The sequence below is a fragment of the Lepidochelys olivacea genome (genome assembly GCF_965140295.1).
Source record: "Lepidochelys olivacea isolate rLepOli2 genome assembly, chromosome: 14".
In the NCBI taxonomy this organism is placed as follows: Eukaryota; Metazoa; Chordata; order Testudines; family Cheloniidae; genus Lepidochelys; species Lepidochelys olivacea.
This window is the reverse complement of record NC_140424.1, coordinates 38,860,157-38,880,570: the sequence shown is the minus strand read 5'-3', so window position 1 is coordinate 38,880,570 and position 20,414 is coordinate 38,860,157. Positions and strand designations below refer to the sequence as shown.

The 20,414-nt window shown below is 49.5% G+C and overlaps 1 protein-coding gene and 1 long non-coding RNA gene across 2 annotated transcripts; both read left to right on the top strand.

Annotated features, from left to right (window-relative positions):
* The first annotated feature begins 230 nt into the window (after nt 1-230).
* On the top strand, nt 231-3,395 carry LOC311530941. Its single transcript, XR_014714126.1, has 3 exons — nt 231-308; nt 1,647-1,689; nt 3,325-3,395. It is a non-coding gene; the product is annotated as an uncharacterized lncRNA (long non-coding RNA).
* Nucleotides 3,396-12,341: 8,946 nt separating this feature from the next.
* Nucleotides 12,342-19,739, top strand: LOC311530883 (uncharacterized protein). The gene is made up of 5 exons (XM_084647887.1): nt 12,342-12,509; nt 14,446-14,533; nt 15,097-15,223; nt 15,781-15,894; nt 16,260-19,739. The coding sequence occupies exons 2-5, from the start codon at nt 14,510-14,512 to the stop codon at nt 17,381-17,383; spliced, it is 1,389 nt and encodes a 462-aa protein (XP_084504013.1). The 5' UTR covers nt 12,342-12,509; nt 14,446-14,509; the 3' UTR covers nt 17,384-19,739.
* Nucleotides 19,740-20,414: the final 675 nt, after the last annotated feature.

Genomic DNA, 20,414 nt, shown 5'->3' with positions numbered 1-20,414 from the left:
AGAAGATATAAAAGGGGGGAAATGACACCATGAGGTGTCATATACATACAGAGAAGGGTAGCATAAAATCCCTCCTGGGCAGCTGTACTGAATCTTTGCCTGTAAGGGGTTAAGAAGCTCAAATAACCTGGTTAGCACCTGACCCAAAGGACCAATAAGGAAAGAAGATACTTTCAAATTTGTCGTGTATGTGTGTGGCGGGGGAGGGTTTGTTTGTTTGTGCCCTCTCCGGACGGAGAGAGAGACCAGGCAGGCACAACAACTCCTGAAAACATACCTGAAATGAACCATCTAAAATTACAAAAATTGTAAGTAAGGCAAGGAAATGCATTAGATTATCTTTTGTTTTAGCTTGTAAATTTTCCCTATGCTAAGAGGTCGGTTTATTCCTGTTTTGTAACTGTGAAGCTGAGTCCAGAGGAGAGTCCTCTGTGTTTTAAATCTTTTTATTACCCTGTAAAGTTACCTTCCATCCTGATTTTGCAGGTGTGATTCTTTTACTTTTTTCTTTATTATAAAGTTCTTCTTTTAAGAACCTGATTGGGTTTTAGAACACTAAAAATCAAAGGATTTGGTCTGTGCTCACTTGGTTAACCTATTAGTTGGTATATGATTCTCAAGCCTCTCCAGGAAAGGGGGTGAAGGGGCTTGGGGGGATATTTTGGGGGAATAGGGACTCCAAGTGACCCTTTCCTCAATTTTTGTGTAAATCACTTGGTGGTGGCAGCAATACCATCCAAGGACAAGGAAGGGAATTTGTGCCTTGGGGAAGTTTTTAACCTAAGCTAGTAGAAATAAGCTTAGGGGGTCTTTCACGTGGGTCCGCACATCTGTATCCCAGAGTTCAGAGTGGGAAGGGAACCCTGATATGAGGGGACCTCACTCTCCCTACGACAACACACCTGGAAACACCTGAGGAAAAAGACTAAATGGTGAGAAGTGATAGTCCCAGGCTAGAGAGATTTCTAGCCTGTGTATAAAAACTTGGGAAACCCAAGCTACAAAGTCAAGGCAGCTTGTGCCTTAAGAATCTGCCTGCCTGTTTATCACTCAGGGTGAGAATTTGCTAATATATATCCTACCTATTTAACATGTTAAGTTGCAGTTTTGTTTATTTATCAGGTAATCTGCTTTGATCTGTTTGCTACTACCTAGAATCACTCAAAATCTATCCTTTGTAGTCAACAAACTCATTTTTGTTTTGTCTAAAACCAGTGTGTAAATTCATAATGGTGGGGGGAGGAGGGGGTAAAAGCTGTTGCATATCTTCTTCCACATTGAGGGAGGGGGTGAACTTCATGATAATTTTATTCCCCAGAGGGGGGTTGTGCACTTGAGTAGCTGGGCAGTTCCTTAGCTGAGTCCCCCATGCAGAGCTCAGCCTCTGTATGAAGCTTCAGCTGGGTGCATTTCAACCTGTATGTGTGCTGGTAAGCGCAGTCCGAAGTCTGGGGAAGGCTTGGCGGTCTGCGCAGCATTACTATGAAAAGGGAACCCAGACTAGTGAATTAGGAGGGCTCAGTGGTACCCCAGTTCCAAGTGGCATCCTGGGAAAAACCTGTAATAGAGTTTTCAGATTTCTGTACTAGAAAATCGGCTGTCTGGATAGAAATGTCTTTATCTCCTTTTACGTTGCTTTTTTCCAGCCTTCCTTTTCCCTCTGATCCTAGTGAAATAAACACTGCAAAAGTAAGTATTATCAGAGAAATAAGTTCAACATGACTTTTCTCCAGCACTTTTGCAGGGGTTGGTTCCAAGTTGTTGCCCACAGTCAGGTTTACTTTGGCTGGGACTTTGATCAAATCCGTCCTGTTATCTACCCCAAGACTGGAATTTAGACTTTCCAAAAGCTCTTTCAAAACTTTTCTTCAGAGAATTAACCCAAGAGGCTCCTTTCTGGTTTGGGGATTTTTCTTTCATATTTAAGTACGTCGGAAGCAAGAAGCCTGCTACACAACCAGTGATTAAGGTTTCTTTAATACCTTGGAACACTTAAGAAGGACAAGGTCATTGCAGAAAAACTAAATGAATTCTTAGCATCTGTCTTTACAACTGAAAAACTATAGTGAAAACCAATTTACTAGAATTTTTGAGGGGAGCATTAGACAAGATGATCCAGTGAATACAGTGTACTTAGATTTTCAGAAAGCCTTTGAACCCTTACTAACGGTTTTTAAGCAAGTAAGCTGTCATAGGATAAGAGAGAGAGTCCTTTTGAGAATGAATAATGGTTCAAATATAGGAAACAAAGAATAGGAATAAAGGGTCAGTTTTCAGAATGGAGAGAGATAAATAGTGGTGTCCCCAAGAGATCTGTACTGGGCCAAGTACTGTTAAACATATTTGTTAATAATCTGGGGGGAAAGGGGTAAACAATAAGGTGGCAAAATCTGTAGATAATACAAAACTACTTAAGATAGTTAAGTCCAAAACAGACTGCAAAGAGTTACAAAGGGATCTCACAAAACTGGGTGACTGGGCAAGAAAATGGCAGATGAAATTCAGTCTTGACAAATGCAAAGTCATGCACATTGGAAAACATAATTCCAACTGTACCTATAAAAGGATGGGATTTAAATTAGCTGTTACCACTCAAGAAAGAGATCTTGTAATTATTGTAGATAGTTCCCTGAGAACATTCATTCAATGTGCAGCAGCTGTCAAAAAGCTAAAAGTGTTGGGAATCATTAAGAAAGAGAGAGATAATAAGACAGAAAATATTATTACCTTTATATAAATCTATGATATGCCCACATCTCAAATAAGATATACTGGAATTGGAAAAAGACACAGAAAAAGCAAAAATGATCAGGGGTCTGGAACAACTTTATATGAGAAGAGATTAATAAAATTGGCACTTTTCAGCTAGAAAAAGAGACGACTAAGGGGGAATATGATAGAGATCTATGAAATCATGACTGATGATGAGAAAGTAAATAAGAAAGTGTTATTTACTTCCTTTTGTTACACAAGAACCAGAGGTTATCAAGTGAGATTACTAAGCAGCAGGTCCAAAATAGACAAAAGGAAATATTTATTTATTTACACAACACAGCGTTAACCTGTGGAACTTCTTGTTAAAGGATGTTGCAAAGGCCAAGACTATCACAGGATGTCCCTTTTTTTCATTTGTTTGTTTTTTTGTGGGTTGTGGTTGTTTTTCTGTAAAAGAACCAAATAAATTCATGGAGGACAGGTCCATTAATGGCTATTAGCCAAAATGGGCAGGGATGGTGTCCCTAGCCTCTATTTACCAGAAGCTGGGAATGAGGAACAAGGGCTGCAGCAGTTGATCATTGACTGTTCTGTTTCTTTTCTTTGAAGCACCTGGCATTGACCATTGTCAGAAGACAGAATTCTGGGCTAGATGGTCTTTTGGTTTGACCCAATGTGGCCATTTTTATGTTCTTATGCTTGGACCCCCAATAAAGGTGTTCACTGTATTAAAATTTGGTCAACTAATCTTCTGGCTTATTCTTCAGGTGGAGTCCTGTGGCACAGACAGGTTCAGTAATCACATAACCAACAAGCCCACAAGCACTAAAACGAAGCAAATTCCACAGCATACTTCTTGCTTCCATAAATTCATCGGTCAACATGCCAAAACAAAAACAAAACACACAAGGCCTCTGACTGGGCCTTAGTGATTAGTACATACTATGCATTTATTTTGAAAATTGATAAATCTTGGAAAGTATCATTTGATTTGATCAGAATGTTTTTGCACATCTCTGGCCACGTACTTAATGGGAAAGGGTTTCTTTTATCTAGGTTTTATTGTACCTTTGTTTACCAATTCTTTAAGCATCACTGTGTTTTCTGTGTTCCATTGATATTCCAATTGTTCCTTCTGATCTTCTTTTTATTTGTGTTGATCTTTTTTCTCTCCAAATCTTCTTGAGTGTTTGCACCAAATTTGCTACCCAGATCGTCTTTTGTACGTGCTCAGGCATTTGTTTCTTTGGTATTGACAGGAACTCAGGAGTTCTTATAATTCAGCCTGTTATTAATTCAAAGGGGTTAATAACATAGCAAAGAAACAATTAACAATGTTCAGTACAGAGAACCATTTAGCCCTGGCCACTGCACCGGCCATTACAGTTGTAAGGTTGGTTACAATTGGGACCCTAGGTACTGCAGATTTACAAATTTTTATAATTAATCAGTCGTGGGATGCCATCTGCCATCTGGTTTCCGTACATGCCAGGTTGGGGAGTTGTAGGGGCTTTGACACTTTGCTACTAGCCCTTGTGCTTTTAAATTCTGCAACAGTTTCTTTATGTGGGGAACAGCTTTTACTGGGTAGGAATACTGAGGAGTTAACTTTACAAATTTCCCCACTATCTTTACTGCCACTTCCATGCCTTCCCATTCAAATTTCCCACTTTCTTAATCCTTCTGAAATGACCTGCTCATTCACGGTCTCCCTCTCTCTTTTCTAGCACCAGCCTTTGACCAAATTAATTATCCACTTCTCCCATTGTACCACATCTACTTCCAATACAGCGTCCTCAGTCACGCTGTTACAAACCACTGTATCTCTTTAAAATTTAGTTTGATCTACTACCCATAGCAGATGTTTCAGTAAGCTCCCTTTTACTTCTTTGCTGTGGAATCCAAACAAAGAAACCATTTACCCTCTCTGCACATCTTCCTGCACTGACTTAATTAAACTTGCCTTCGCTTCTGCATTAATTAATGCTAGCAACCATTATATGTTTCCTTCTGTCCCCACTTCCACATCTACCAGTTATGTGGAGCTGTAATGTGGTTACTAACATTCAATCTTGGGGACAGAGGTTGCTAAGGGTGAGGCGTTTTTACTGAGATGTGAGGCTACCCTGATGGGAAGCTGCCACATCCATCTGAGCCAATTCCTGGGATAACAAGCCATGAAAGCTCACCGGCAGATCTCCTGTATCTGATCCCATGGTCTCACCAGCCCTAGCTCATGGCTGCAGCGTCGACTGTGATCTAGTCCTTGCCATCAAATCACTTAAAGTAGCTAATAGTTTCCAGAATTTGGCCATCCAGATGAGCTATATCTGCCCCCCCTTTCCTGAAGCTGAGCCCATACCTGAGCTCACAGTGATCCCCCACTAGACACTCCACATCTCCTACCGTACCGTCCTCGGCCTTGTCCTATTTCATTATAACTACCATGCCCCATGTCAGTGTGGGTGCAGCCATTACAGCCTTCCCAATAGCTGCAGGAAGCCTCACTAACCATCTTCCAAGAAGAACCACCTGCTCCACTTACTACCCTTTCTGCCTCCCGAGCTGCTGTGATCAGTCCAGTCTGATCTAAATCCATCCAAGATCCTATGAACACCTTAAACCATCAAAGATCAAATCCATCACCTATTTCTCCTCGATTTCAACCAGAGAGCATACCAACAACCATGTTGTACAATAAGCCAGAACAGATTCCTCTTCCCTCTGATGGATCAATAAAACTGCTCTTCTCAATTCAGAGGGGGTCAGAAAGTATCGGGACATTTTCTGGCTAGCACCGTCTCTGTCATCTTCGTTTAACTCTGCCGCAATTTCTGCCAACAACGCCGTTCCTTCCGTAGAGCCAGCACAGGTTATTATCAGTTCTCTTAAATCTACAAGATCTAGATGTTTTCTAACCATGTATCCCAACAGCCAAGACAAACACGTTCTCTTAGTGAAAGAGCCAAGTTGTTTAGCCAGTGCCTGTTTTTCAGTTACGGCCAGAGGACGAATTACTTCCTCTTGTATTTGCCATGGAGGCTGAGGCATTTGCTCTACCATTACTGGCTGAGCTGCCGGAGGCCCTGGAAGGGGCTCCTCTTCCTCCACCTGTATATTTATTCTCTCCTCCAAATCCTGCCACGTCTGGGTTACAGCTGTTGTCTGCTGGGCATGAGTTACCTTCTGTGCTACAGCACTTTGCAAATCACGCGTCAGGTTTTCATTTTGCAATTTTAGTTTTTCCAATTCCTGTTCCAAAAGTTCCTTTTCATATTCACAGGCATGGTGCTTTTCTGTGAGCTTATTTACAGCCTGAGACATAGCACAGGTGACTTGTGCTGCTGTTTGGGCTTTCTTGGGTGTGTAACCCTTTTGATAGCCCAACAACAAGTTGTTCAAACCTTTCTTATGCAGTGTAGAGACTGCATCAGTCAAACATGGATCGGACCCCTAGCTTTTAAACACCTGTCTTAACAAGCACTCATCAACCATAGGTGGAGGCTTCAGGGCACCCCCTTTGTCCTCCAGAGTAAACCCGCCTTGCTCGCACTTGCAGAACATCATAGACTCAAAGATAGCACTAATACAGCCCTGCGTACCTGTGTATTTCCCTCTCTCCCAATAATCTGTAACCAATCTGGTCCCAAGCTCTATCCAGTCCTCAGTTCCCTGGCCAGTATAATATCTTAAGACAATATTTAACTTATCCAACCAGTTCAGAAACAGTTGACTTATTCACTGGCATGGTAACCATCCTCTGCTACCAAATGTTGAAATGGATCTTTAACTGGGCAGAATGTTTAGCGGGACAGTAAACAAGTCAGGTTCAGGATACTTCATGCACAACAGTTTATTTGAGGAAGAATTACACAAGCAGTATAAGGTTATACAATGCACGTCTCCCTAGTGAGCCTCAATTCTCCAAGCAAAAACCCTCAGTACTTATGCTGGCCCCACACAGTATTCTGATTGGCTAGCAAAGCAGGTATAGCTACTGATCTAGATGAGGACTTCTCTCTTTTCTTGTCTTCTCTTCTCAGGCACCGGGTCTATCAAGGATTCCCTGGAGGAAGAGACTTGGCTACCCTGGGACCCTCTTTCTTACAGCGTCATAGACCTCTTCAGATGTTAATTAGGGAACCCTTCTTCTTCTTCTCTTCCTCTCCTCCTCCTCTTTAGCTAATTTACGTTGCTTAACATTTATACCTTTTGCTCTCAGAGGAGTCACATGTCCTTGAAACATGCCTTATGGGCATTCTATTACTAATTTTCTCCTAATTAAAACTTTGGAAGGGACTGCAGAAGGGGTAGCAACCAGACATCACCCCACATTTACGCTCTCATCAATCATTCACTCAAGCTGTCAGCATGATGCTTTCCAAAGGGGTCATTTGGTCATTTTGCCCCAGGTCAGCTTGTGCCTAGCTCACTGATCTCATGTTTATACGATTTCTTTACCTGTTGAGCTGGCATATTGACTGACAAAGGTTGGTAATAGAACAGACACACAGAATAGAGAATTTCCACATGAACCGTTTGATGCTAAGGAGGCCCTGCTCCCAGAATCCTCTAGCAAATTGAAACATGTCAAGCCAAACTACATTCATGTGCACCACATTCATCCCTAACATCCACAGTAATTCAAAATAATTCAGCACCATCCCAATACCCCGGACTGTGAATCTCCTTGTTACTCCCCTGCCTCAGCGCAAGGGGGACGTGCTTCTGCTGAACTGGGTGTCAGTTCCCTGTCACCTCCAGGCCTTTTAGCTCTGCACCCAAACTCCCCAGGGCTCTGCCAGTCCTTACTTTGCCTTGCAGGTTAACACTAGGCGCAACCTTGTCCTCCAGCTCCTCTGACGTGTCCTTCTGCAGTGTCCAGCCCCTTTCCACTGGACACTAAGAAATTCCCGGGTAAGCTGTCCCAAAAGGGACAATACCAACTTGTTTGATTCAATTGAGGATCAGGCCCAATATAACATCACAGCTCTGAGATATAGTTTTAGTGAAAACAAATAGGAGTTTATTAATTAAGATTGAAGAGAGAGTGAGTGAAGCAATAAGACCAACAGGTTACACATCAAACACCAGGTATAACAGGATTCAGATAGGGTGAATTTAACTTTAAGAAGTAAAATCCAGGGCTAAAGCATTCTCCCAGGGTCACCAGCCACCGTTGCTGGGATCCCCTCAGGGCCATCCTTAGGCATATGCATTTACGTTTACAAATTTACAAATCAAAAATAAAACAGTGTAAAATTTTAGACCCTACAAGTCCACTCAGTCCTACTTCTTGTTCAGCCAATCACTCAAATATGTTTACATTTGTGGGAGAGAATGCTGCCGGCTTCTTGTTTACAATGTCACCTGAAAGTGAGAACAGGTGTTCTCATGCCACTGTTGTAGCCGGCACCGCAAGATATTTACCTGCCAGATGTGCTAAAGATTCATTTGTCCCTTCATGCCTCAATCACCATTGCTTAACCTCCCCTGGCCTATTATACCTGCTGCCCATGCTCAGACCACAGCTGCCAATTCTTCAGCTTTTCAGACTCTTCTAGGGGTCTATGGGGAAAATTTTTCACCTGCCAGGGAAACCCCCTCTGCCTGGTAATTCCCATTTGCCAGCCTCCTGCAGAAGGAGACTGAATCCACCTGGAGAGGCATTTTTTTTTTTGAGCTTCTCCCACAGACATAACTGCCATCTCTTGTTGGGGGTGAATTAATTAGCTCTCTTGCCGGTGGCTGGCAGCTCCCATTATGTGCAGGGCATGGGAAGCCGGCCCGCACCATGCTGGGGGCTGGGACAGCCACACCAGGGGGGGACGGAGGACAGAGGGGAGCTGAAAGGGGGCTGAAGAGGCATGGGGGGTGTAGCTAAAGTGGGATTGAGCGGGGATCAGGGATGCATGAGGGGAAGGAGGGGTATGCAGGGGGCAGAATGGGATGGGGGCATGGGGTGTACTGAAGGGATGATGGGGCAGATAAGGGGGGAATAGGAATGTATGAAGGGGCAGGAGGGGGTGAAGGGAATGGGGGTGCTGAAGGGAGGTTGGGGCAATGCAGGGGAATCAGGGGAGGCTTATGGGGCAGGTGGGAACAGGGCTGCAATAGAGAGAAACTCTGAGTGGGGGGTTGGGCTGGAGGCAGAGCAGTAGCAACACTGAGGGAGAGAAGAGCTGGGGCTGGATGAGTCCGGAGCCGGGGGCGGTGAGCAGCTGGGGAGAGCGTGGGGTGACCCTGGGCAGAGGGCCCAGTGCAGGGAGACACCACCAGCCAAGAGGCCTTGCAGGCGACACTTGGGGATGGACTCATAACCCTGACAGGGGGGAGGGGGTTTGCTGGAAAGAGGGGTTCTGCCACCTAGAGCCTGAGTAGCCCATGCTAGAGGATGCGTCTGACCTGCATCATCCCTGCAGCACGGCCAGGGACTGGGAGGGAGGCCTGGGACTTGTGAGGACTGAACTGCCCTTATATTCCAGAGATGGCAGTTTGTGCTTCCCCCGTGCCCACAGAGCGGGGTGACATGTTTTCCTTTAACCTTTCCCTTTTTTCCCTTAATTTTTTTTATGAGTTGCTGTTTAATAAATTGTATTTGTTCTGAACTCTATGAAATGGTCAGGGAAGAGGACACTGAAGCATCCAGTTCGGAGAGAGAACCCTGGATCTGGGATATCCCTAACCCCTGTCCTGAGTGACCAAAACAAGATTGGGAGTCGAGTCCCCCAGCAATCCCGGGCCCAGCCTTGTCGGCTTACAAGGACTCTGCCACACAGGAGAGTGGAAGGGAGCCCTCAAGGTCAATCAGGTCTCTGGGTAAAGGGGGAGGGGGCAAGGACTCAGATCCTTTCGCTAGCCAATTCCACCAGGGCCATGCACAAGCCAGGAAAGTTCCTCACAATAGCGAGACCATTCCCCCGCTTACCTGTGTGCATATTTATTGCACATTCTCCTAAAAGTAATTGAGTATTTTAGGAAAAAGTATCAGAGCGACTCTGGGGGAAGAGGCGGGACGGGGAGGTTCTGGCACTCCTGCTGGAGTGTCCGACTTTTAAATATTACCAAGTTGGGCCACCCATGTAGCTAGCTGAGAGGCTGTGAAAAATGTAAACAAGCATGCAAATACCACTTTTCACAGCAGCAGCCTTACTAGCTAGCAATAAATAAATCATAGACTCTCAGGGTTAGAAGGGTTCTCAGGAGGTCATCTAGTCCAACCCCTTGCTCAAAGCAAGACAAATCCCCAATTTTTGCCCCAGATCCCTAAATGGCCCCCTCAAGGATTGAACTCACATCGCTAGGTTTAGCAAGCCAATGCTCAAACCACTGAGCTATCCCTCCCTTCCTCCCTCCCAGATATTGGGGAGGGGGATGTTGATTTGTCTATGGGTAAGGGGACAGTGAGCCCCTTACTGAAATTTAGTGGGGGGGTATGGTTGGCTCTCTCCTACTTCCAAAAGAAAGGGGAAGGGCTAACAAGAAATCAAGATTCGGAGACTGACAATGGGCAGGGGCCAATGCTCCAGGTCAGCCTCATTTGCAGGGCAGGCAGGCCCATGAGGGAGTCAGGAGCCTGGGGTCCTGTCCTCTGTGTGAGCTGGAGTTGGCAGGGCCCGAGCAGGGCGGGAGGCGCTAAGGAGAGAGGAGGGCGGTGCTGGGACCAGAGCAGGGCCGGAGGCGCTAAGGAGAGAGCAGAGCTGGGCTGGGAGCAGAGCAGCACCAGCCAGAAGCAGGGAGGCGCAGCCCAGGGAGCTGAGCTGGGGGCAGAGCAGCAGCAGTGCTGAGGCAGAGGGGAGGTGGGGCTGGAGCAGTCTGGAGCCGGGTGCAGTAAGCAGCTGGGGAGAGCGAGGGGAATGTGAGCAGAGGGCCCGGTGCAGGAAGATGCCCCCAACCAAGAGGCCTTGCAGGCTGCACTGGGAGGGGGATCTTATCTCCAGTGGGGGTGGGGGGGACACTGGGAAGAAGGGTCCTGTCACCTAGAGCCTGAGGGCGTGAGGCCACCACCAGAGCATGTGTCCGACCCCCAGCATCCCTGCAGCACAGCCAGGGCCTGGGCAGGAGGCCTGGGACATGTGAGGAACAGCCTGTGAACTGCCCTGGCATCTCAGAGACGCTGTTTGTGGGTCATCCCACAGAGCGGGGTGACATGTTTTCCTTTAACCTTTCCCATTTTTTCCTGAATTTTTTTTATTAGCTGCTGTTTAATAAATTGCATTTGTTCTGAACTATATACAATGGTCACGGAAGAGGGAGAGCGGAGAAAGTACCCCAGAGTGGGGACAGCCTAGCCCCTGTCCTGAGTGATCACAAGGTTTGGTGTCGAGCCCCTCAGGAATCCTGGGCCCAGCCTTTTCAGGGTGTACGGGGAGACTTTGGCAAACCAGTAAAGTGCCTGAAACCACTATGGCTTATTGCTAAAAGCAGCCAAGTCAGCAGGCTGTAAATTGGCCATTCAGCACTCTCAGTTTGACCAAGGCAGGAGGGGAGGGAGGAGTTTTGGGTGCCACAGAAAGGGCAGCTTGACCCAGTGTCCTTCCTGATAAGAATTGTGTTGAAGTGGCTGATACATGCATTTTCGAAGAGCAGGATGTGCCCCAGGAATGTCTATTGGGGCCTCAAGGCTGCAAACTCTGGAAAAACCCACACCTGGTTAATCGACAATCAGAAGGAACCTCTTGCTTGACTATTGAAACTACTTACTTAACAAGTTTTCTTTAAGGGACATGTCATTCTATGACTAATGTATAAATAAGGGGGGAAAGTTTGAGGTAGTTGGACTCTTTTTGGACTCTCCCTCTGGATACATCTTGCAGTCCCCACCGACAGATGGAAGATATGGAAGATTTGGCCTCCGGAAGCCTGCTGCTGTGCCATTTGAGAGCCACACTCAGCTCTGGTAATTATCAAGGGTTGGGGGTGTCTTACAAACCTTTTGCGGACGTGTGTTAGTGTCTGAGACTAAGTAAAGTTTAGCTTTAAGTGAAAGCACTCTTGTGTTGTCCTGTTTGTGCCAGCCATCTATCGGTTGGACGGCCGTGTCTTCTCTGATTTATTTCCTGACACCACCTCGCACAGAGTAAAAGTTACCAAGAGCTTTGGGTTGAAAGAACCCCGGGTAGCAAGGGTTACAAGGACACAGGAGAGTGGAAGGGGAGCCCTCGAGATCAAGCAGGCCTCTGGGTATAAGGAGTGGGAGCGAGGACTCAGATCCTTCTGCTATTCCATTCCACAGGGCAGTGTATAAACCAGGAAAGTTTCCCACTGTCCTGTCCCCACCCCCCCCCGCTTACCTCTGTGCATATTTATTGTTTTTTCTTAAAGGTAATTACGTATTTTAGGAAAAACCATCAGAGCACCCACCCCAAAAGCTGCTGGCCGCACTCTGAGGCCATCAAAAAGTTGGTCGTGAGAACCCCTGGGCTAGATGATCCTGATGGGCCCTTCTGACCTTGAAGTCTATGAGTGTAACAGAAGCCAGACACAGAGAGGCAAAGCGCAGAGCATGGGATATCGCTAGGACCCAGGAGCAGGTGGGTGGGAGCGATACTAGGGTCACTCATTCCCGGGTAGCAGGAAGGAAATCGCAGAGGGTGCAGTGACCCTTGGACCCCAGGCTCCTGGCGAGATCCCCGCGCCCCGGCGGCTGGTGCTGGGAGCCCGGAGCCCGGGCTGCAGCCGGGAGAGGGGAACCTCCAGCCGGGCCCTGCCCGCTGCTCCCCGGGAGCCTCTCCCAGGGCAGAGCCCCCAGCCCGGCCCGGCCCCTGCCCCGGGGGGCCCCGCTCGGAGGGAAGGTAAGAGAGACCCGCTCCCCCCCGGTCACCCCTGGGCTGCAGGGGGCGGGTTTGGCCCCGGGCTGCTCCCCGCGGAGCCGGCTGCGATTCCCTGCCCTGGCCCGGGAAAGCTGCCGCCAGCCCCCGGCGTGTGCGGGGCGGGGGGAACCCGGGCCGGGCTAGGGGCTGGGACAGACACACCTAGGTGGGCGTAGCTGGGAGGGGTCTGAAGAGGGACCCGGCGTGGGAGGACAAGAGGAGACTTACAGGTGGGAAGGGCTGTGTCATGGGGCAGGACGGAGGTGAAGGGGGATGCAGGGAGCAGGATGGGATGGGGGCGGGCGTGGCTGAAGGGGGGATGGGCCGATGCAGGGCAATCAGGGGAGACGTGTGGGGCGGATGGGAACAGGGCTGCAATAGAAGGCAACTCTGGGGGGGTCACTGCGAAGGAAAGGGGGGATGTGGGGAGGGGAGGCTGGGGGGGAGACTGAGAGCAAGAGCAGACTGGCTGGAGAAGGGAGGGGTCGGGGAAAATGAGCGGGAGAGATATAAGGGCAGCTCACCCACCCCGTGGGGCAGGAGAGGGGGTGGGGCTGCCCCACTCACCAGCCGGACGGGAATTCCTGTAGCGCAACTAGTCAATGAAGCTTTGGAGGAGGGGGCTTCCACCTACGGGCTCAGAAGCTACAAGGCAAATATCCAGACACCCTCCCTGCACACACACACACAGACACCCTGCTCCCAATGTATGATTTTCAGACACACTCATGATTTTGGGGTCTGTCTCCTGAGGGTTCGGGGCTCCCCATTTCCGGGCAGGAGTCAGATCTCGGCCACGCCGGTGTGAGACCGGAGTCACTGCTGACGCTGGCAGGGGGGGAGCGCGGATGGGCCGATGGGATCAGCCTCTGCCTGCCTGTCCCTGGGGGCTGCAGGGGCAGGACAGAGAGGCTCAGACATTAGCTGCAGCCACCAGAGGGCTCCGGTTATTGCTCAGGGAGAGGAGGAGGCGGGTGCGTGTCTCTCTCTGCTCGTGATATTAGAGCCTTTGAGTGGAGGTCCCTGGGTCAGACACTGCTGCCTCCTCTGCCTGAGAGCCCAGACTGTGAAGCCGCTGCTCCCCAGCGGGGTCTGTGCAAAAGGCAAACCTTCATTAACGCCCCTCTGTGGCCAGCCCAGGTGGACACTTTCTCCAGTGGCTGGAGTCAGCCCCCTGGAGCAGCCCCGGGCTCTGCCCACGCCAGCCCCTGAGCTGCAGGTGACTGGGAGAGACCCGGGGGACAGGGCTGGGGCCGGGCAGGAAAGTGACTCTGAACAAAGGGCCCCTTTCAGGGACCTGCTGGTGAGTTTGTACGGGAGAGGCAGGGGCTCCATGTCAGTCTGCGGGTCCCAGAGCTGCTGCCCTCAGTGACACAGCCAGGCTCACACTGGAGAGCGAGCGCCCATGGGAACGGGACAGTCCCCAGTTCTCCCAGGCAGAGCGGAGAAGGAAGGAGAGAATGGTGAGACCAAAAGGGGCAGCAGCAGCAAGCAGTGAGGAGGGAGGATCCCAGCTCCCAGGCCTGCCCGGATCCATTCCCTGCATCACCCCTGGGCAGCCTGACTCTCCTGGGAACAAGTGAAGGAGCTGACAGAGGAAAAGCCAGGTCCTGCCCCGTTGGAGTCCCAGCTTGGGGCCAATGTCAGGGGGAATCCCCCAAAGTGGCTTCTTTGATTCTGCTCTTTTCTAGCCATTGTCTTAGTGACTCTGTCCCTGGGAGGGTTTAAAAGTGTCTCAGGGGGTTCAGTGCTGGTGGGAGGGGCTGGGTCTGTGTTGTGATAAAGTGACTGACGGTTTTCCCAGCGTGGCAGAGTCCAGAGCGTCTGTCTGCAGGGAGGGAGCCTGGGGGGAATCGGGGTGTGAAATGGACTCAAGCCCCTTCTGAAACCTCCCCCGTTGTCTGTCTCGCCCCAACAGGCTGAGGAATCACGTCCACTTTTCACTCCAGATCGTCCCGTCTTCCAGGGGACAGGGAAGGGAAATGGCTGTGATGGAGCCAGCTCAGGTAGGGGATTTTCAGGGAGCTGCAGGGGGTTTGTTGTGGAGGAGGAGGGGCAGGAAACCCCCAGGGGGAGACAGGGAGGGAACAGGGTGTGATAAACCTGCTGGGACACGTTCAATTTGGAGCCTGATTTTCTGAACAAACCATTTTCAGATGCTGGGAACATCATCCCATTTCTGAAAGAGAGAGAAAAAAAACACCAAAAAAAACCCTGGGCAGGGCTGGGAAAACTGACCAGACTCCCAGTGCTGGAGCCTGAACCCACTGGCCAAAGGTTGCTTTGAAATCAAAAGGGAAGCTGTCGGGATTCCTGTCCCTGTCCCCGGCTCAGAGCTCTGCTTCCCGTATCAGCCTGTGGCTGGCAGGCATATGGGAATGAAAAGACCCTGCCTTGCTCCGTCTGCTGGGGGGGACAAGGAGCTCTTACCTTCTCCCCACCCCATGAAGACTCCTGGCTGCTCTGAGCCAGGTGGGGGTGGGATTTTGCTTTTCTGGGCCTCCTCCCCCATGAATAGCGGGATTGTGGCTGGGGCAGCAGGCGCTGAGTGTGGGAATTGACGTTTCAGATGCCGGTGACCTTCGAGGAGGTGGCTGTGTATTTCACCGAGGGGCAGGGCGCTCTGCTGGACCCCGCTCAGAAAGCCCTCTACAGGGACGTCATGCAGGAGAATTATGAGACAGTGACCTCGCTGGGTAAGCGATACCCGTCCCCTCAGTTATTAGAAGCTGTGGGATATGCATATCTGACTTTGGTCAGATTCTTCCCTGGTGAGTTAGATTGGAGGGGGAGGGTCGCATAATCCACAGCTTCAGTGTGAGAGACCCTTTATCTCCACACCCCATTCTAGGGAACAGGGGATTCAGAAACCTAATGGACAGGCTAATTCATTCCCATCTCTCCAGCTTTCAAGGGGCCAGAAGCAGGGTATTGCCCACTCTGTATTATTTCTCCTTCACACACCATTCACCTTCCTTCCTGGGACTAGCTCCATCCATGGCTTGGAAATAGACAGGAGTTTAACACCCGAACTGTGTGTGTGTCAGCAAGTCCCCAGAGCGCATCTACACTGAGAACTCCTAGTGAGGGAGTGGCAACACCCCCCTACCTTCCAGATGTCTGCTGCTCCCAGGGGGTCTGAGCTGCTACAATCCCATGTAGGGTCGGGTTAAACTCAGGGAATGTTCCTTGTGACAAATACTCTACCAAGACTCCATACACCCTGACCTTGCCTGATTTCACCGCTCACCAGGATTCCCCATTCCCAAACCTGAGTTGATTGCCCAGCTGGAAAGAGGGGAAGAACCATGGGTCCCGGATCTCCAAGCCACCGAGAAAAGAGAGAGCCCGAGAGGCACCTGCACAGGTGAGGAATAAGGGAAACAGATAAACATCTGGTGAGTGAAGGAAAAAGCTGGGACTCCCAAAAACTTGCTGTGACCAATAGCCCTCAGTTCTGTCCCATCTCACCCAGGTGAAGGCTGCAGTCAGTAGGTGTCATAGCATCAAGGCAAAGATCATTCACGACTTCTCACCCATCCTGTTAGCTGTCGGGAATTTCCTCCCTGACTTTACTTCCCTGGAAATGTTTGGGTGGGATGTGGAGGCAGAATCCAATGTCTCCATCTCCCCAGCAGTCACTGTGTGGTGTTTTCCCTCTTTGCTGTTCCCCTTTCGGTCCCTTCTCCCCGGCACATTCAGTGACTCCTGTCTGGGTTCTCTCTCTCCCAGCAGGTGAGAGGACAGTGAGTGAGAACAAGGAGCAGAATCAGCAGCAGGAAGGTCCTGAGAAAGTGGAACCGCAGGAGAGGTTTTTGAGAAGAGCCGAAGGGAATTTTTCCCAGTGCTTGGAGCAGGGAAATGCCTGGGGAGATCGACACAGCTCAGAGATGCAGCTGGGAAACTATCCCAGGAAGCAACTGGATAAATCCACTGAACGTGGCGGAGGATGTAAGGCTCCCAAGGAAACCACAGTCAAGCAGACAAGTCACAATGAAGAGAAACCCTGCAAATGTCTTGACTGTGGGAAAAGATTCAGTTTCAGTGCAAGCCTTCTTACACATCAGAAAACCCACGCAGGAGAGAAGCCCTATGAATGCTTGGACTCTGGAAAAAGCTTAATTCAGAAGTCACAACTTATTATACAAGAGAGAGTGCACACAGCACAGAGACCCTTTAAATGCTGTGAGTGTGGGAACAGTTTTAGTCAGAGTGCAACGCTTATTACACATCAACGAACCCACACAGGAGAGAGACCTTATAAATGCCTTGAGTGTGGGAAAGGTTTTAGTCAGAGTGCAACGCTTATTACACATGAGAGAACCCACACTGGAGAGAGACCCTATGAATGCTTTGAGTGTGGGAAAGGTTTTAGTCAGAGCTCAGCACTTTTAACTCATGAGAGAACCCACACGGGAGAAAGACCCTATAAATGCCTTGAGTGTGGGAAAGGTTTTATTGCAAGTTCAGCTCTTACTAATCATATCAGAATCCACACAGGAGAAAAACCCTATAAATGCCCTGAGTGCGGGACAAGTTTCAATTTGAAATCAACCCTTACTACACATCAGAAAACCCACACAGGAGAGAAACCACATGAATGCTTGGACTGTGGGAAAGCTTTCCGTTTCAAATCAAACCTTAATGCACATGAGAAAACCCACACAGGAGAGAAACCCCATAAATGCTTGGACTGTGGGAAAACTTTCTGTCTGCGCTCATACCTTATTAAACATGAAAGAATCCACACAGGAGGGAGACCTTATAAATGCCTTGACTGTGGGAAAAGCTTCAGTAAGAGCTCAGAGCTCACCAAACATCAGAGAATACACAAGGGTGAGAGACCTCAGAAATAGCTTGGCTACAGGAAAAGATTCAATTTGACTTCACACTTCAGTGATCCACACAACAGAGAGACCGTGAATGTGCGGGAAGGTTCATCTGGTGCTCCTGGAGTATCAGGCATCTGCAAATCCGCACAGAGAAGAAACCTCTGAGATGTTCTTAGTGTGGAAAATGCTCCAAGTGGAGCTAACACCATGTTGGACATCGGAGACTCCTCCACACATCAGGGAAATTCTCTCAGGGCCCTGACTAGGGCTGGCCATGGTGACCAACCCATTTCCTTGTTCCCACACACATCAGGGGCATTTGGCTCCCAAGGATCCAGCTGCCCATCGCTGGGGTGAGGACACAGCAGCAGCCGAGCAGCAGCTGGTCAGTGACCTTCTGGCTCTGCCTGGTCTAAGCAAACCCCAGGCAGAGGAGGAGAAGCCCCCATCAGCCCCTCCTCCCTGCTGTAGCCCTGGCTGCTGAGCTGGTGGGCCACAGGTGGGGGAACGGAGAGAGAGAAACTCCTCCAGAGGCTCCCTCTGCCTGGCTGAAGTTTTCCCCCTCTCCCTTCCCCTCCCAGCCAGGATCCCCCTGCCATGGAGCTGAAAAGGACACTTGTGCCAGGCCCCACCTTCACCGTAGACACCTGTCCACACTCCCCATCTTCCACCAGCCCCTGGGGTGGGCTCCCCCACTGACCTGGAGCTGTTCCCTGCAGGGGGAATGTCCCAGGGGGCTGGTAACTCCTCCCCTCCCTGAATCCCCCAGGGTGCTGGTCTCTGGGGGATCCACCGTTAAGGGACCAGGGTGATGGGTTATGGGGAGGAAACTGGGGATTGAATGGTTGAGGCTGGTGGAGCTGGGTGCTGGGGCTATCGAGTGTTTGGGGAATCATGGGATAAGAGGTGAGGGAGAGCACAGGGTTAAAGAGGTGCTGCCTCTCATCACTCTCCCCATCTGCCCCTTCTCCCTGCCCCCTCTGCATTCAGACAGCAGCATTAGCAGAGACTGATTTCCACAGGGTCTTTTCTTGGAAGCCTGGATTTCCCACGTCTGCTACAGCAGCATCAGCCTCTGAGAGAGAAGCAGTGTTGCCTAGTAGATAGAGCACTGGCCTAGGACTCAGGAGACATAAGCTCTGTTCCCAACTCTGCCAGCAGGTTGCGGGGTGACCTGAGACAAATCTGTGCCTTCCAGGGAGGGAATAATTTGGTAGTGATAATATCATCCTCTGAGTGTCTATCTAGGGCAGGAAAAGTGGTTGGGATCAGCTAGTGCATCTCCTTTGTTCCTCCACCCTTTTTCTAGTCTAGACTGACCCTTAGCGGTTTATTTCAATCCCCCATTAGCAAAGTGATTGTTAGAGTCACTAAGTGCCCCCTTTGCAGTGAGATTGTCTTATTCCCAGACATCCTCACATTGCTCCTGGTTATGCTGAAAAGCATTTGATTTTTTGTGCTGTTTCTCCCTTATACACCAGCATTCAATAGAGTCTAAAAAAGCGGGAGCAGGGATAGTAAAATAACGTGGTGTTTTACCTTCTGGGTTGTTTGATAGGGATGGGTTGAGTCCGGGGATTCCCTCCTCACCCAGCAACCTCACACATCTTCTCTGCCCAAGTCGTGGAGAGTTTATCCTTTTCCCTTTCTACCCCTCCACCTTCATGTGTGTCCTTTCCCACCATGCTTATGACTCACGCTTTGATTTCTTTGATCCTCAATCAGGCCCCTGAGGGCTGGAGAAGAAAATGTCACATTCCTGAAGGGGACATTCAAGTGAACCCCAAAGCACAGTCTGAGCTTAAATCTGTAGCCCATGAGGTTACTTTGCTAGCTTGCTATATTGCCTAGAGTGCTTTCTTCATTGATTTGATTGATTATATTGTTATCTTCAGGGAGTTTGGTTTATACCGAATCTCAGTGTATATTACTCCGAGTAGCTGGCTGTAATGCAAAGGAGCCTACAGGCCTGTATCCTGTAAGAGGAATTTTAGCTTGAGTCAGTTAGGATAAGTGATTGCAACCTTTGGCATAGATAAATGTCCTATTGGCTACCCCTTTGTCTCTGGGGGAACTGAATGGAGAATCACATGAGGAACCGTAGGTGTTTACCTTAAGTCTGGAACAGAGCGGTAACCACAGGGTGCATCGCAGCAGAACATGGAAGTTATGATTAATGTCAAAGTTAATGGTTTCAGGGATGAGATAATCAATATTAACATGTATGAATTTATGTATGAATATGTCACAATATTTTAGCCTATAGAATAAGTGTACCTGAAGATTTATCTGGGTGAGGAAATAAGATTTGGTCATGGAAGATTGGGCACGGCTATGAATATTCATGCCATTGTGAGGACCCTATAAAAGGGCAAACAACCATGCCGAGTGGTCACTCGTTCCTCACTCTGTATACCTTCTATTACGCTATCCACTCATCTTGGCAACAGAGCTACTCATCATCCGGTCCTGACCTCCACCTAGGCCAGGGGTGGCCAACCTGGGGCTCCGGAGCCACATGCGGCTCTTCAGAATTTAATATGCGGCCCCTTGTACAGCCACTGGCTCCGGGACTGGCGCTACAGGTGCCAACTTTACAGTGTGCCGGGGGGCGCTCGCTGCTCAACCCCTGGCTCTGCCACCGGCCCTGCCCCCACTCCACCCCTCCCCTGAGTCTGCCATGCCTCGCTCCTCCCACTCCCTCCCCCCAAGCCTCCTGCGTGCCAGGAAACAGCTGATTGGGAGGCGCTGGGAGTAGGGGGGGCGTGGGGGAGTGGAGCTGATGGGGGGCTGCTGACATTACTGTGGCTCTTTGGCAATGTACATTGGTAAATTCTGGCTCCTTCTCAGGATCAGGTTGGCCATCCCAGACCTAGACCATCAAATCTATCAGGCATGCCAGAGACAAGGCTGGTCCTCTGTCTCCTGCTACCCGGTCTTCAGGGAAGGGTGTGAGCATGCTACTCAGAAGGACACTTCAGAGGAGTTCAAGGGCAAGGCTGTGCCTAGTGTTAACCTGCCAGGCAAAGTAAGGACTGGCAGAGCCTTGGGGAGT